Source organism: Lithobates pipiens, unplaced genomic scaffold (genome assembly GCF_037356315.1).
Source record: "Lithobates pipiens isolate NorthernLeopardFrog02 unplaced genomic scaffold, aLitPip1_a1.2 Scaffold_13, whole genome shotgun sequence".
Lineage (NCBI taxonomy): Eukaryota > Metazoa > Chordata > Amphibia > Anura > Ranidae > Lithobates > Lithobates pipiens.
Window position 1 is genome coordinate 477,812,724 of NW_027507718.1, and position 16,459 is coordinate 477,829,182.

Genomic DNA, 16,459 nt, shown 5'->3' on the forward strand with positions numbered 1-16,459 from the left:
CATCATGGGAAATGTAGTTACAAAACATCTGGGGTGCCAAGGTTTGCCATCACTGTCCTAGGGTGTTCACTTGAAGTTGCAAGATCAGGAGGCAGGGCAGGGACACCGCTTGCAGAACGTCTGACTTTGACATATGGGGGTTGATTTACTAATACTGGAGATTATAAAATCTGGTGCAGCTGTGCATGGTTGCCAATCAGCTTCTCAGTTCAGCTTAGTTAAGCTTTGACGAAAAAGAAAAACCTGGAAGCTGATTGGTATCTATACAGAGCTGCCCCTAATTTTGCCCTTTCCAGTTTTAGTAAATCAATCCCATGATTTCACCTTTCTAATGCAGTGTGACCATATAGCATGGTAGTATTGGGAGGAATTACAAGAATTTTTGTATTTTGAAAACCTGGTGGAGTTGTCCTTTAATGTTTAAAGGGCAGGCATCATCTGGCAAGTAAGGGTTGATGTTTTTAGACGTGACCATGCTTTCCCTGATATGAGGATCAGTTGTACCTCTGCAGGATTAATACCGCTGACAGTCGGTTGAGCTGCCTCACCCCTGGTTTCCTGATCTCTGACACACTGTCTGCTCTCTGCAGCTGAACTGAATCTGAGATGGAAAATAGCCTTCCAGATTTTATCTTTCCACTCTTGTTGTTTTACATACAGCCTATGTTTAGTGCTAGTCTAAGGCCAACGTCTGAACAGAGACAATGGGAGGCATGCTAGATGGATATGTTTTTGCAAGAGCAAAACAAATAACCCTTTCTGGGCTCACCAAAGAAAATGCTGTCACCAGAGCCACAATGCAATCCGATGGCTTTTTGTGGGCACCCTATGCTATGACATTTTGGTAAAATATATTTTTTACATTTTTCATCCTGTTTCATCTCAGTGCCTTTGATTTCTCGCAGCAGCTTTGCTGCCACGTCTATATGTACTCCAGCCATTGCATTTCTAAGGACGAGTTTCTTATAAGAGCAGGCCGGGACCAGGGGTGGGCACGAGGGGAAGTTGCCCTGGGCACAGTGAAGCAAAGGGGCCAAAAACGGACGCAGCATGGCACACCCATTCTATGGCATGTATTAATAGTGGGGCGCTATTCTGCATCCTTACCCTGGGTGCTGGATGACCCTGTCTGGGGCTGCCTACAAATGGTCAGTCATAGTCCAAAATGAGATGCCCATCTGACAGGCAACACAGGAGAACTGCAAGATGGAGAAGGGAGTGTCTAAACAAGGCCCCTTTTGGCAGGACCACCAGATAATTAAGAGATGTGCAAATTTGAAAATATTGAAATTGCTTTTAAAATGACATTAACATGATATAGACTTATTCCACCTTTGGGACCATGTTTCCTGTTATACCCATATTTAGGATGTGAATGAAGAAGACCATAAGCCCATCAGCCACGACAGCAGAGGAACTAATAGATTTCTATGGAGCACAAATGCAATGACATAACTGTACTTGTTTGCTTCTGCCAGCTCCATAACTGAAGGTCTATACCTCTGTGCAGTTCTGAAGCTAAAGAAAAGAATGCAGGAGCCCGTGCATTGCAAAGTGATCCACTAATCATGGTTGCAAGGCTCTGCAGACTCCAGTACAAAAAATGTAATAAGTTCCCATATTTATGTTAATGTGGATGCATGTATTATATTTTTTGTATTTGCTTTTAAAGCTTCTATGGCTTTTTTATAATTTGGTATACATATATATTAAATACATATACTGAACTCTCCAGGCAGCATTCAATTATAGAAAGTCATTTAAAAACATTCTGGGTTCATGGTCCCAAGGCCTCTAAACAGTCATGCAAATGTGGAAGAATGCAAAATGTGAGAACACTTATGAGGTCATAGTAAATACTTGTGCATGGTTGAACAAGAAAAAGAAAATTGCTGCCATTTTTGAGTAGAAGTTTGCTCTTTTGAGGCTATGCATTCAGCATGATGCATTTTGCGGTGAGAGCAGACACAGTGGGGGTTGATTTACTAAAGGCAAGTAGGCTGTTCACTTTGCAAGGGAAATTGCATTTTACAGGGGAATTTGCCCCAGAGCTTAGTGAATGAGGTAAGGCTCTGCTGAATTCCATTATTCAATCATGCAATCACAAATGTGTTTTTTTTTTTTTTTTTTTTCCTTGCACATGATTAGGTAGTAACTTTGCAAAGTTAAACTTCACCACACTTACTAAGTTCTGGAGCATATTTCCTTGTAAATGTGAACAGCCTATTTGCCTTTAGTAAATTAACGCCTTTATCTTTGAAGGTCTCCGGTCCTGGACTGCTTTTTATTTTTACAATACAAGGAAAGTTGAGACCAGTATTAACTGGTTACCCTATTGTTTTGAAGAGCTCCTGTTTTTATGATCATATCTTGCATTAATCACTAGACGGGAGATGTGGGCCATCTGTACAGCTCATGCTGGGAAATGTGTGAAAGCTGATGATACGTATTACTCCTGCCTGGAGCATAGTTTTGCTATATGAATATAGGGCATGGCTTCTGCCAGAAATGTCACAAATGCCCTGTTTAATCACCGTATATATGTTCAGTCTTTCCTATAGCCTGTCCTGGGTGACCTCTCAACTGCCAGAGGTCATAGCACCATGCAGTGCTAATTTCAGGAGAGCTAGCAGCTGTTTTCAATATATCTGCAGAGCAAGAATCTAGCATGCACATATGCAAGTGTGTCCTTGCAAAAAAAAAAAAAAAAGTTCCTGTATAGCTGATTTCCACTGTGTGGCATGGTACCATTTCTGGTCTGCCCATCGTATGTGACAATGGTTCTTCAAAGACGCACTACAAAAACCAACCCGACATTCCGCATATCTGTTTATGAAGGACTGGTGCTATGAAGTTTCTCCACCTAATTGATCCCCACACTGCTCCTAGGACCTTAAGCTGGACATGCACTAGATTTTTGAACATTCATATGAACACTCATCAGTACCTTCAACGACTTAATGAATGTTGCTTAAAAGTACTTGCAAAATATTTAAGTATAAAATCGTTTGCTTTGAACATTTAAATGAATTGACTTTTCCAAACAAAAAACACAAAAAAAACAAGAAAAAAACTTCCATCCTGCCTTTCAGATTTTCTCATCACTGGTCCAAAATGAACATCGATTTGACCCAACTAACGATTAACGAAAACTCGAACAAGAATTCTTGAAACAAACTTAACAACATTCTATTAGTGTATGGCCAGACTAAGGCTATGTCCCCATGGGCACTGGATACAGGACATCTAGCACCCAGCTAAATTGGTCCACACCCTGCCTGCACTCAGAGGGGTCTACTAGCATGGAAACCTGTTAGGAATTTGAATGGGGTGGCATGGTACCTGTGTTGCATATAGCCTGTAAATTTATCATAACATTTAATACTGGAATCATTGGGAGTGGCGTGGCCTTTATTCGAGTTTTGAGTTGAATGCTCGCCCATCTTTAAAAAATTGTTTGCCAAATGTTCTATCTAAAGCTAACCATGCAGCTCGAGGTTCAGCCAGTCCTGCTGAATCAGCTGAAATTTGAGCCTTAGATGGCCTGTCGGCATCATCCAGTTTGACAAGTTGATTGCAAAATAGAGAAGCCAGGTGGAAAAGTGTCGGCCAATTGGATGCCGTCACTGTTCTTATATTCAGACAGCCGTGGGTGCTGTCCCTGTGTGAGCACATTAGCCAACAGGGCAGATTTGTTTAGAAGAATGACGACACATAATTGGAGTTTTTGGGACCATTAGCTCGTAGTGTGCCACCCCTTTGCTCTCCAAGTCTGAACCCTGCTGTGCAGAGGATTTACAGGAGGTTGAAATAAAAACTGATAGTGTTAGTTTAAAAACATATTTACACTTATTACACATTACATCTGATTGGTGTGTCCCTGGCTGAGCCGTATTGCACATGGAGGATGAGAATGTGTCAGTGTCTTTGCAAATGGCTGCCGCCCAGCTCTCCTCTAGGACTTTGGCTGCTCTGGTTTCACAGCCTTGACAGCTCACTTTTAATTTATCATGACTAAACAGAAACGCTATAGTAATAACAAGCATTAACGAGCAGATGAAGCAAGATGTCAGTCACAGGAGACCTTGGAAGGGAAGCCCGTTGCCATAATAACTGTGACCATAACAGAAGTCCTGACAGGAATATCTCCGAGCCTGGTGTTATATTGACAGGGCGGCCTGTGTTTTTTTTTATGACCGGAGCTTGGTTTAAAGGGATGCGTAGGTGGCAAAATGTGAAGTCTTTTTAATACGTTCTGAGGGGAAATCGCATTTCAGCAGAATATTTCCAGAATGTCATTGAGGGAAAGGTGTGCTCCTCAGGAAAGGCTAATAAAATCCAGAATCTGTGACACATGCTATCTGTATAATGTTTTATGAGGCCTGTGCAAGCTAAAGGGTCGGAAATTACCTTATTTACCGCATAAATGTGTTTTCAGGCCTGTGCACACATCACAAATGCTGAAACCGAAAATGTTTGTGAAACAAAATCGCTACCTATTTTCACAATGGAGAACTAGGTCACACTTACTGCATTTATGAAACCTACATCCCACATGGCCAGGGACCTCTTGCTTCATACATCAGGCCCAATAATTTATTGTTAGACTGGGGAAGAGCTACAATTTCAGTTAGGTTTTTATGGGTCTGTGTCCCCATTGGAGGGATTTTTTCCTGTTCATATGATGTTTGTACTACAGATAAGGGCAGCAGTTGTCACCAGAAAAGAGAATTTTTTTTTGAAAAGTTCTAACCCTTCCTGACTGTATTAGGGGCTCCTTTACATGTGTAGTGATGCCTGCTTTTCAGAGGCATTTGACAGATGGCTTGGTGGTATGTCACCTCCTGGACACTGGTCTTAACCAGTGATAGCCCACCGAAGCCCACGCCACAGTTCCCTGCACTCGGATGAGTCATGTTTGGCAGTGGTACTGCCTGCCAGACTCAACAGGTCTTATTAAATTTCACTCTGGCGATATACACTAACATGGCCGCTGCCCATGTTAACTTGCAGTTTAGCAGTCACGGCCAGTACAACCACCTGGTTTTGCCGCAACTCACCCACACAGTGTATGAGGCCTTAAGCTTTTGTCAGATTCCTTTCACTATGGCACTCCGGGTGCCAGTTTCAGAATCCCATACATGCTCTGTGAATAAATCTCCATGAAAAGAAAGCCACACACCATTGACATCACCAGTTTCAGTACATACAGCCATACATTCCCTGTCCCCACCTAATGCCACCCCAACTGGCGTGTTTCACGTTCAGGGGCTTGGTCATAGTTTCAACCTGTGAGTGGTTTGTGTTAGAGGGGTGGCCTGAGTTGTATGGCTGATAAAACCTACTGAAATAGGTGACATCATCAGAGGGCGACTTTCTTTTCCTGCCGAGGCCTTAAGCTGTTTGCTTTTTATCTCTATTACCATTGGAGACATTGCCTATAATATGCCCTTACAGGAAGTATGGCGATTTCTTCCCAGTGGACAAAGATGGCAATTTATTAATTAAAGGTACTTGTATAGCACCAGCAATTTTACTTAACGCTATATACGGTAGAAATTTGTGTATATGACAGATAATATATATTGTATGTATGTGTGCAAATTTATAGCAGTCCCCGTCCCTAAGGAGCTTCCAATCCTAATGTCCCGAACTCCTTAAGACCCAATTTTAGACCGCAACCAGTTTACCTACCAGCATGTCTTTGGAATGTTGGAGGAAACCGGAGCACCCAGAGCAAACCCACACAGACACAAGGAAAATATGCAAACCGCATGCAGGTAGTGCCATGGTTTGGATTCAAACTAAAGACCCTAGTGCTGCCAGGTGGATGTACTAACCACTTAGCCACTGTGCTGCAATAAAACCGTGAGTTCTTACTGTTACCCCTCCTATCCAAAAGAAATTATGATTTTGGCTAAATACTGATATCTGTGAACCCATGACTCTGAGATAGTTTATAGTGTAATAGAGCCTTCACCTTGTGGAATTCCGTAATGTTAGTTCACAGATAAAGTATTAAATATGTAAGTCAATTTGATGGAGATCATCCCACGATTTAGAGAAGTAACCTTGAGACCTAGTTGGACCTAGTATTGGCACAGGATAGTAGCCTCCTATTTTTACAATTGACAAGTACATTTTAAAGTAAACTTGTACCAAAAAAAATATGTAGGCCACCATTGCTGACTGCTTTCTAAAAATGCCAGCTGCCTGGCTGTCTTATTGAATGCTTGTTCCGGGACAGTAACCCAAAAACTATTGACGTCGGCACAGCCAGGCAACTAGCCTTTTCAGAAGAGGTCAGCAATGGCAGCCTCAGTAGAGGCTTCCTTTAAGAACTGAACTTCACTTTGTCGCCTCGGCGTAGAATTAGTATGCATGTCCTTAAAGCAGCAGTGAAAAGACTTGCAGCCTGTTCATTCATGGCCCCTCTAATGCTGAGGAGGCCACCAGTGTTGGGTCTCCCGCTAAGGCCAAATAGAAATGTGAGTTTGAAGAGTTAATTTGGTGCTATTGGCAGAGGGGACCCCATCCCTAGACGGCAGCTGTCCTTTCATCTCGGCTCTTGTGCTTGATCTCCCAGCTGCTAGCACTTGTCACATCTCCCTATAGAGGCCTGGTGTGGCCTGACAGAATGTGCTTGTTACAAAATATCTATGGGTTTAATGAGGGGGAAACGTGGCGCGTTCCGCTGGGGGGGGAGGGTGGGGGGGGCTGATGTTAATTTGTAGAAGCAGTTAATTTTTTATCTCAAACATTTTGCATATTCTCTTCCTTTCCATTGAGGCTTCAATTTATAAGGGTTGAAAGGAGTCCTAATCCAGCACAGTTGTTCTATACTCCACTTTAATTGCCAATTTTACTTTGGGTAGACTGTGATGGCAAAATTAAATCTATGCTAAAGTTACACATTAGGATTTTACCTTGAGAGACACAACCTACCTGCTTTATGGTTCACAGCACATACCTTTTTATTTTTTCATTGTTTTTTGTTTTAGCCAAAAGAAAGCAACTTACTATAAAAATGAGACAGATGTTAGATTTAAAGTCTTATTTAGGCCAAAAGCGTGCGATCGTGCCCCAAAGGAACACCTGTATTTTCTGGAAGGTGGTTTTAGCACTGAGCAACAGAACATCTCTCAGATGTGAACAGGCTCAATAGAATAACATGGAATTCTGGTGCGGGACCATGAAGCACTTCTGGAAACGCACTTTAAGTTGCTCAGGTGTAAACGGGGAAATTCCATTAGTCTTCAGCATCATTTTATTTTTCCTAAGCTCTCTGCAGGCTTGCTCACACATTAAACCACAAGAGGACTTGCGAAAAGAGGATGCGGTTAAACCAGGGGCCCTGCAAGATATTTGTCTGTAGTAGGTTATATAAAAATCATGCTAAGTCAATTTGGGTGAACGTTCCTGTCTACATACTCAGTGGACCAAAGCTGTATAATTTGTGTGCAAATTATCCACTCCACTGGAAGCCTGTAGGAGTGTGACAATGCAGTTACTGGCAGGATCACCAGGTAAGAGTACAAAAGCCCCTCGGGGAAAAAAAACTCGGCCACTCCAGCCAAAACATATAAAATGTTCACCTTTACAGAGCAAAGCTATACATACAGCAATGCCGAGCTGTCTGTACGCACTCAGCCGGTCAAGGGTTTTGAAATCCCCGCTCTTCTCTGTGCAGCGTGTCTGGTCAAAGCCTGCAGAGTGAATCGCTCTGGTTCATCCTGAAAGCGCTACACAGAGAAGAGCGGGGATTTCAGCTCTCTGGACCGGTGGCGTAGGTACTGACAGATGAGCAACCCTGGCGGTAAGTACATCGGAGACCAGTGGGTGGGGAGTGTGTATGGTGTTCACTATTTCTGTAAAGATGAACTGGATTGGAGTAGATTACATTTGCATTACATTTTTTGGTTTTAGGATTAGATATATTTTCACGTTCAATAGCAACTTTGAGAAAAGAAAATCCAGGTAATGCAAGCAGTATAATGTATCAAAGAAATGATGCCAAGTAGCATGCCCATAAAATACAATGCCGTATAGTAACACTGTGACACTAAGACACTCATAGCCTTTCATAGCCAAATGTGAAATGGCATTTTAGCAAGGAATAAACAAATCAAAGTAGTAATATAATTCAAGTACTGTCTTGGAGGCATGTGGCTGATTGCACCAACCAGCTGTCCCACACCTTATTGTATTTAGCTGGGCAGCCTCTGTGTACATAGATCATTTTTTTTGTATGGGAGGGTGAGGTTCACCTCCCGTACCCACGCCTCAAATGGGGGAGGGGGGGTGTCTGCATCCAGTTATGTGCAATCACTTTGTGAGCAGTAAATAGTTTCATGCAAAAATATATTTTGATATTTGTCTATATCGGGCTCTGGAAGGAGACCCAGCAAACAGGGCTTGGGATCTAGGGACAAAGGAGAGCCCATGTGGTCATGTAAAAATGTAAAAATTGGACTATCTGGGTCCAAAAGGTCTGAACTACAGGACATGACCATATGAGGTGAAAAAATGTACCTACATGTTGTGAACAAAGCGGACACGAGGGGCTATAGGGTTAGATATACTTTAAAGATGTTTTCCTTGGGAGAATAAGCAGTTGTGGGTTGTGAAATAGGTTGGTGTGTGTGTAAAAATATAAAGTCACCCCACCGGTTTGAGCACTGGTAGCCAAAAGAAAGTACTCGTACTTCTGGGTATGGTGGAGAATGTGTTTTGTGACAGGGCTGGCCAGTCAAGGCGGTCACAGGGAAGTCCATAGACCTGTGTGAGATTCTTTGAATTGTAGCTTACACCATACTTTACTCTCCCCCTGGCAGTTGAATAAAGCTGAAGGGGAGCAGTACCGTGGGAGAATCTGCTGCTTTGTACTTTATGGGATGAGCAGATTCACTTTAAGTGTAGCACCACATTTTAGGCCTCTTGTCAAATTATTTCTGTATCATATCAAATTGTGCTACTTGCACAAATTGTTGGATATGTAAACACAGTGGAATGTTGTGCCTGTGTGTATTTCATTACTGATAGGCCAACTGGATGCCCGCATAATTTCTGTTTCCTGTCGGGTGTAATTTAATATTTTAACTGGCAGAAGATAAATAGCTATGTCCACCCCAAATTGGGTATTGATTGCTGAGCTTTGAGATGGAACCAATTGTTAAACCTAGTAGTTGTGTTTGAAAACAGATTCTGGGCTACATACTACTTTTTTTTAGTATTGGGGCTGCACTGTTCCATAACTATTATGCAGCCTGAGAGTTGGAGGATGACATCTGGCATTCTGAACCATTTCCTGCCCAGGTGTTTTCACCTGAGACTGGTACATACGGTATGAAATGGGGGTTCTTCTAATTTTGACCAAGCACCCAAAATGGCTGGTTTTAGAATATGGTCTCCAGGAAGTTGACTTGTGTTAGAGCAAAGCACTTCATTATGCCAAACATGTTTCTAAATTACTCCTATGTTCTTTATTTCTCTCTTGAGTTGGGATGACAGCCCCCTTTTTAAAAGTTTCCATTGGAGTATCATTTTATGGGGCTGCAAGTCCAATAAATTAACACCATAGATATCACTGCATAATTAGCCCTGCTAAACAGGACAGCTGTGCTGGAAGGAATAATGGCGGGTTTAGGCCCCTGCAGACAATGGCCTCCTAAGCCTGAAACACAGATGGCATGTGCCAATAATGATCTGGGACGTGGGTCTAAACGTCCATGTTTATTTTTTATTCTCTTTGCAGAGAGTGCAGCCATAAATCCCACCGGTGTTGAAAGCCCTGAGCCATGGTGCCATTTAGCGGTTTAGCGAGCTTAGCCTTGCCCCCCATTCACAGGATCAACATTTGCTCTCTGTACAGGCCTCCTCAGGAATTCATGTCCCTTTCTGAAAGGGGTGAGCAGACCCCATCTGAACTGAATAAGGAGCTCTAGGCAGTTAGGGCTCGTTGGAATGGAGAGGGGAGCCGTGCCTGACTAGATCCTGCTAAGTCACAGCAAGGACGGGTCCTGGGCTCTTTTCTTTTCAGCAACGCCTGAACAATCAAAGGCCTCCTATTTATCTATTGTTGCCTAGGAGGATACCCATTTAATGTTCGAATTCCAGCAGGCTTGGGAAGGAGGAAAGGCGATCGCAGTAGACAGGCCTCAGAGATGATAATCAAGTATCAAAAGTGATCTGTAGACAAGCTAGCACTTTGTGCTGTGACAGGCACAAACACACTGGGGGTACTTAGTTCTGAATGAAAACTTGAGGCCTTCTTTCTTTCAGGAGCTTGAATGAGGGATTCTGCTGGAGGTGGCATCCACATCGAGCATCTGGTGCTCTGCAGCTTTCATAAAGAGCAGAGAGAGGGGGCAAGCACAATGTGAAATTAGGCCCAAAATGGCATTTAATGAAGTGAGGCTCTGTGCTCAGGGCTTTCTATGTATGCTGTGTAAATGAAAAGGCTTTGGGGCTTCCACAAGAAAAGACATCTCATTAGATGCCTCTGCTTTTCTTCTCAATCCCCAAAGAAGTTTTGTGCTGGGAAGGTTGCACTTCACCCATCTGGAGTTTTTTTTTTTTTTTGTGTGGGCTGCAGATTTTCACGACAATGCCTTTCGTCTTCAGGAAACGTAAATTTCCATTCCATTATATAACTTCCATTAAGCAGTTTATTTAGGGGGTTTTAATCTAAGTCTTATATATGTAAACGTTTTAGACTATCATTACCATCCTTGATGGTGGTATAGTGGACAGCCATTTTTTTTTGGGCACACAGCTTACTTCCTGTCCAGTCGTCCAGTAGAAGAAGGCTACCAGCTGTCATTTTGTTGCCTGGTTCTTGTCTAATGTGGCTGTTGACGAGTAATAGAAAAGTTACTTGAATGGCATAAATTTCCATTACGAGACACGTGCAACAAATTGTACTTAAAGGTGCGTGGCTTATTTGTCACACTATCAATATTGTAACTTTTTTGTTACTTTGTGGTCCTGTGCAGGGTGAATTTGATTTAATACTCGTCGATTTAACTCATGATTTTAAATCCCTAGTAAAAAGGCTTAATTTAAATCATAATTTTTAAAGAGCAACAGTTGCATTCACGCTAATGGGATGGCTGATGCAGCAGTGACACAACAAGGCGAGGGATGTGGCGGCAGCAGGTGAGTGGATGCCCGCTTACAGTCGCTGCCATGATGGATCTGAAAATATTAAAGATTCTATCTAAAATAATAAGCTGTCAGTTTACCAAAATGGCAATATCAGAACTGATCCAATCATACAGTTTGTAGTGTACATAGATTTGCAAAACAGTGGGATAAAGGAACATTCCTGAACTTTGCTTTATCTCATGGTTACTGTGCCAATGTGTGAATGCATCAATGCAGTGCATGAATCCAAGCACTGCAAGCTGAGAACATTTTATGTGTACCAAAAATGTAAATCTTGCTGAATATGCAGCCTCATGATACATACATGAGCTCCATTTCATGCTGAATAAACTAAATGATTAATGTATTTTAAATTAAAAACAATTCTTTAGATAGATTTTTACTCTAAAAGAATTTTATTAAAATAAACTTGATAAAAATCGATTTAAAGAAAAAAAAAATTAGATTTAATGAATCAAAAACTTTTTTTTTAATCATTAATTAATATCCACTCTGGTCCTGGCCCATTAATATTCCAGAAAGCAACTGCATAACCAACTATGCCACAAATGCAGATTCAGCCGTTGTGCGCAGATCATTAGTTGATTCAGCCAGCTACTATGTGTGCATTTCCGCAGACATCTGTCAATATGCAGGTCCTTGGTGATTTGCTGTTATAAAAGAACATCTGTATGCAAATCATTTTATGAATACCCTTGATTTATTGATCAAGATATTTCAAGTTATCCAACTGCTACTCAGGTGAATACTATTTAACGACTTTGCTTAAAGCGGATCTTAATCATTTTTTCAACTTTCCGTCTATTAAATCTTCTGCCCTTGTTGTTCTCACTTTGGACGGTAAAACATATATATATATTTTTTTCTGCCAGTAAATACCTTATACAGCCCACTTCCTGTTTCTTGTCTGGTCATTAGCCTAGGCTTTTGACATCATGCACAGATGGCTCTCTCTCACTCTTGTGAGTTTGCCTGGAAGGGAGGGAGTATGGGTCATAAGAGGGCCAATGAGAGCTGCAGAAGCTGCCTCTTCGTGTCTGTGTAAATCCAGGAAGTTAACAGGCAGCAGCTTCAGCTGCCCACAGTTAAAATGGCTGCAGCCAGACTCAGCGGAGGGAGATTTCTGCAGCATATTTGGCAGTTACAGAATCACAGTATATATAAAATATGCAAAGTGTTTGGCGGGAAGTATCAGCATGGCAAAGGTGTTTTTATTGCAAATTATGTTAGCAGACTGCAGTTTCTCTTTAATTTTGGTGAAGTTTGGGCAGTTGGGTAATCCAATTTACTTCTAAATTCTAAAGAACTTAACATAAAAACGCCACCCAAATAGCATTAATCATGACAAGTGTTGCATGTCCTTATATGCTGAGCTAAGTTACTTTCTTGCAAGCATGGTTCTTTCTTTGATTTGGGGAGAAGATAGAGAGGAGAATAAATTGCTTTGAAAAATGTTGGCAAATGACAAAAGCCATAAAACTCTTCAAAAACATAGGCTTCTTTTTAACACCAGATTTTGGAGAGTTTTTAAGAAAAACATCCCTTTTTTCTTTTATTTTTTTACCTTCTCTTGGAAATAGAATCTGATATTTTTTTTTTAACATGAGACCGAGTCCTTTACTCTTGAACAACCTCGGCAGCCTCTTTCTACCACTATAACAAATCAAATTGCTGTTCTGTGTCTTGATCTTTAACCTAGACATTCCACAGTAAGCCATCAGCGGCTGGACTTGTAATTTGCTGTCACAATGAAGAATGTGGTCCAGGTCTATTGATACGGAGCTATTTACCCAGAGTAATGGCACAGTTGCATGCCTGCAGGTCGTCATGTGGCCTACAATCAGAGACCCCCTTGTTGAGTAGACGGCACAGTGCCTTTTTGCTGAGTGGGGACCTGGTGCCTGGACGTGATTGTTGGGCATGCTGAGTAGTATGTTTATTTTGCCTGTAGTCTGCTCGCCTTATGCACAGAAAAAAGTTAATTTTGGTTGACTGTAAAGAATAGCTTTCTCATAGCGCAGGAAGTCTCTTGTGACAAAGGCCTGGCTTTAGTCTGACGGGGCCTGCAGATTAACACAAACAGTGCTGGGAGGCTGCTGCCGCTCCTAGACAAGATGTTGATTAAAGAAAAAAAAGCTACATTTATTTACGAGCTCTATGAATCCAATCATAATGGCATGAAACTTCTGTTTTGGTGTTTTTGTAAAGCACAGGGGCCTTCTATGTGAGTATATTCAGAGGGAATCTAAAGAGTCTGCAGCTCCTTTAAAGATCTTTAGATTTTAAGCAGAGTTTGATCGGAGGCAGGTATGCTGGGCAAGCTGGACATGCTCAGTTTGGCGTGTATTACTAGAGTCTTTTATTTTTCTCGGGAGTGCATGTGATCAGCACAGGGTCCATCAGCACTATCCAGATAGGTCAGGGGTCCTGCAGCCTCATCGGACAGTCAGAGGTGAATATAAACTCCTACAAGCTTTAACCAGACACCAGATGGAATTCACAAGACTGCTAAAATCGTGCTGATAATATATTTCCTAAAATTGCATTTCCATGTTGTGTACTGTAGGGGACTAGATCTAGTGGTCCTGGGTTTAGTAACACTTTAACATTCAAACTGGGAGGAGTAGTATGAATGGGATCCATCAAGGTGTGCTCCATGCAAATGTGATAATGAGGCCCTTGAAGTGTATCACTGCTGTTGCTCTATCTCTGTCCAATCCGCAGGCTGGGGATGCATCATGGGATGAGGTGACAGTGTTGACCAAGGAGGAATAAACGGTGGGGAGTGGAGAGTAGAGTATAAAGTGATTGGGATTTTACACACAGATGTAATTTGCCCTGAATGGCCATGGTTACAGGGTCTCTAATATTCTCTATTCTGTTTATTAAGACATGACTCCTACTCACGCCAAAGTCTGTGTAAATACTTAGTTTATTGTGGAATGGGAGCCAGCAAGTGATTTTTATTTTTTTTCCCTTCATAATTTACATTTACATTTTACATCTCTGGCAGTACATGTAATGGTCAAAAGGCATAATTTGGGCATTATGCCTGTCTTTGCCTTTATAATAAAATTTACAGTTCCATCTAGGGTGCCCAGTAGTTTCCAAACCATGCATTGTAGGTAAATGAACCTTTGTTTAAAAGACATACCTGGGAGCCAAGCATGGTCTTTGTAAATCCTGGCCAAAAAAGTCGACTTCTGCGTGATCCTTTCCATCCTGCCTATAAGCCAAGACAGATTACCCCTTGAGCAAGGCCCTTGCTCAGAGGAACCAGCGTGGAATAAGTGCTCTCCCTCGTCCATACACACATGCAGTGCTCTTGGACAGAATGGATACGTGCCCTCAGCGGGGACGTTGTTGGTCAACTTGACATAGTATAGAGTATATAATACTTCCACTATCTGAAATTAAAAAAATAACCACTTGATTTGCCAAATAGTATTCTTTCCTTCTTTTAAAATGCTGTTAATCCATGGCTCAGATTCCTCTTGTACTAAAACTATTTTGTTTTTGTTTTTTCCCCAGACGTCTAAAAGCCTTTGCTCTTTGGACTATGAAGATGACGAAGATCCCCACCTTAAAACCATTGTCTCCTCTCCCTGCGATTCCAATGACCTCATGAATATCATCACTCCTGGGTCCAGTCCTGTGAAGGAGACCACAGACGAAGGGATCCATTCAAGGGATTTTAAGAGGGAAGCCACTGTGAGTGAAAGCGAGGAAGACTTAAGCGACTGTGAATGCATCGAGGGCCCCATGGTTCAGATGAAATGTGATGATCTGGATCTGGAGCAAATAGAGAATAACTAAACCTTGATTTGCCTCCGGTCGCGGCACTCCCATTGCCTCTGGTCGCGGCACACCCATTGCCGCCATTGCTTTCCTTTGAGTCCCGCAGAACGCGTTGGAGAGTAGTCACCTGTTTAGTTTAACAAAACAAATGATAAAAAGACTGAACTTGAAAACATGGTTTCCGACCTGGCAGCAGTATTCGGCCTAGTATGTGTGGCTCAACGTATAAAGTCAAATAGATATATATGTACTCATTAGGTTTCCTATGGGAAAGTAACTTATCTACAAGTGCTTACTGAGAGTGCCTAAATATTTGTTACTCAGAGTACAGGGAAAAGGGGATGGGGGGGGGGGTGGGTTCGGGAAGGACTACTATTTTTTTAAGCTAATTTCATAATTACGTAACCTCACTTTTGGCGGGGTGTGCTTGACAAAAAAGCGAGTACAATTTGTTTACTTTTTGCGAACGTCTCACATACTGGGCTGCCAAGCTCCGCAACCGCGAAAGGAAATCGTCAGGAGTTTTAAGGAAACCTAAAATACTAAAAAAAAAATAATAAATGTAAAAAGCAGAAAAAAAACTTAACAGATATTTTTGCATTTCTATGGCTTTTACAGTTCTGGAAAAAAAAGAAAGCATCTCTATTTTGAAATGAATTTTCAGAAGGGCATTTTATAAACCTAAATCTTTGTCTGCCATGATTCTGGTGCAGGTATAAGTTCTATTTTTTGTTTTGGAAGAGCTTAAAAGTTCTAAACGATGACGCTTTTGTCTAAATGGATATGGAGAATGTTATTGATAAAGACCAGTCCAAAAAAACCAAAATAACCGCTCTAGGATGTTTTTTTTTATATTGAGTGGTTACAAAACTACATGTACAAGCATGTTTTTTGGTTAGATTTCTTGATCAAAATGTATTAGTGACCTGAAAGGTTAAGGAGACGGGAAGGCCTATACATTTGCTACTTGAATTGTATTTGTTTTCTATCTTGAACAAAAGTGACCGTAATTTTACGTTCTGTGCATTTCCAAAAAAGTGCAAGTAGTTACATGCCTTGTAGGTCATTATTACGTTCAATCTTTTTTTTTTTTTCTAACGTTCAAAAGAATGTATCAAAGCACTTGAACTTTAGACTTGGACTTTTGTAATGATCAATTCCACAGGAAGAGAAAATACACTCAGCAATAGAAGGCGATTTTGTCCTTAAATAAAAAAAAAAAATCAATTTGGTTTGCAAAAATGTGTCCTGTTTTTTTCTTTTCTTTAAAGGGTTTTCCAGTTGCCTGTAGAGTAAACCATTGTTCACTCAATCATTACAGATGAACTCCGGGCAGACATTAACACTTTCCCGTCTGGTCTATAGCAGATTGGTGGCCGGGGTGGTACTGTGCAGAGCCACGATTTGTCACCAGCTGTGTCCACTGGACCCCACGGATGACTGATCAATGTACGGGCTCAGTGCTAGTACCATGTGACCAATTACAGCTGATCAT

The 16,459-nt window shown here is 41.5% G+C and overlaps 1 protein-coding gene across 4 annotated transcripts in view; it reads left to right on the plus strand.

The window, feature by feature from the left end:
* FAM53A (family with sequence similarity 53 member A) overlaps positions 1 to 16,206 on the plus strand; it is a 96,077-nt gene extending 79,871 nt beyond the window's left edge. For all 4 annotated transcript variants that reach the window (XM_077477937.1, XM_077477938.1, XM_077477939.1 and 1 more), the window contains one exon: positions 14,698 to 16,206. In XM_077477937.1, the coding sequence (XP_077334063.1) occupies positions 14,698 to 14,982 (285 nt within the window). In that variant the 3' untranslated portion in view covers positions 14,983 to 16,206. The remainder of the gene's footprint in view (positions 1 to 14,697) is intronic.
* Positions 16,207 to 16,459: the final 253 nt, after the last annotated feature.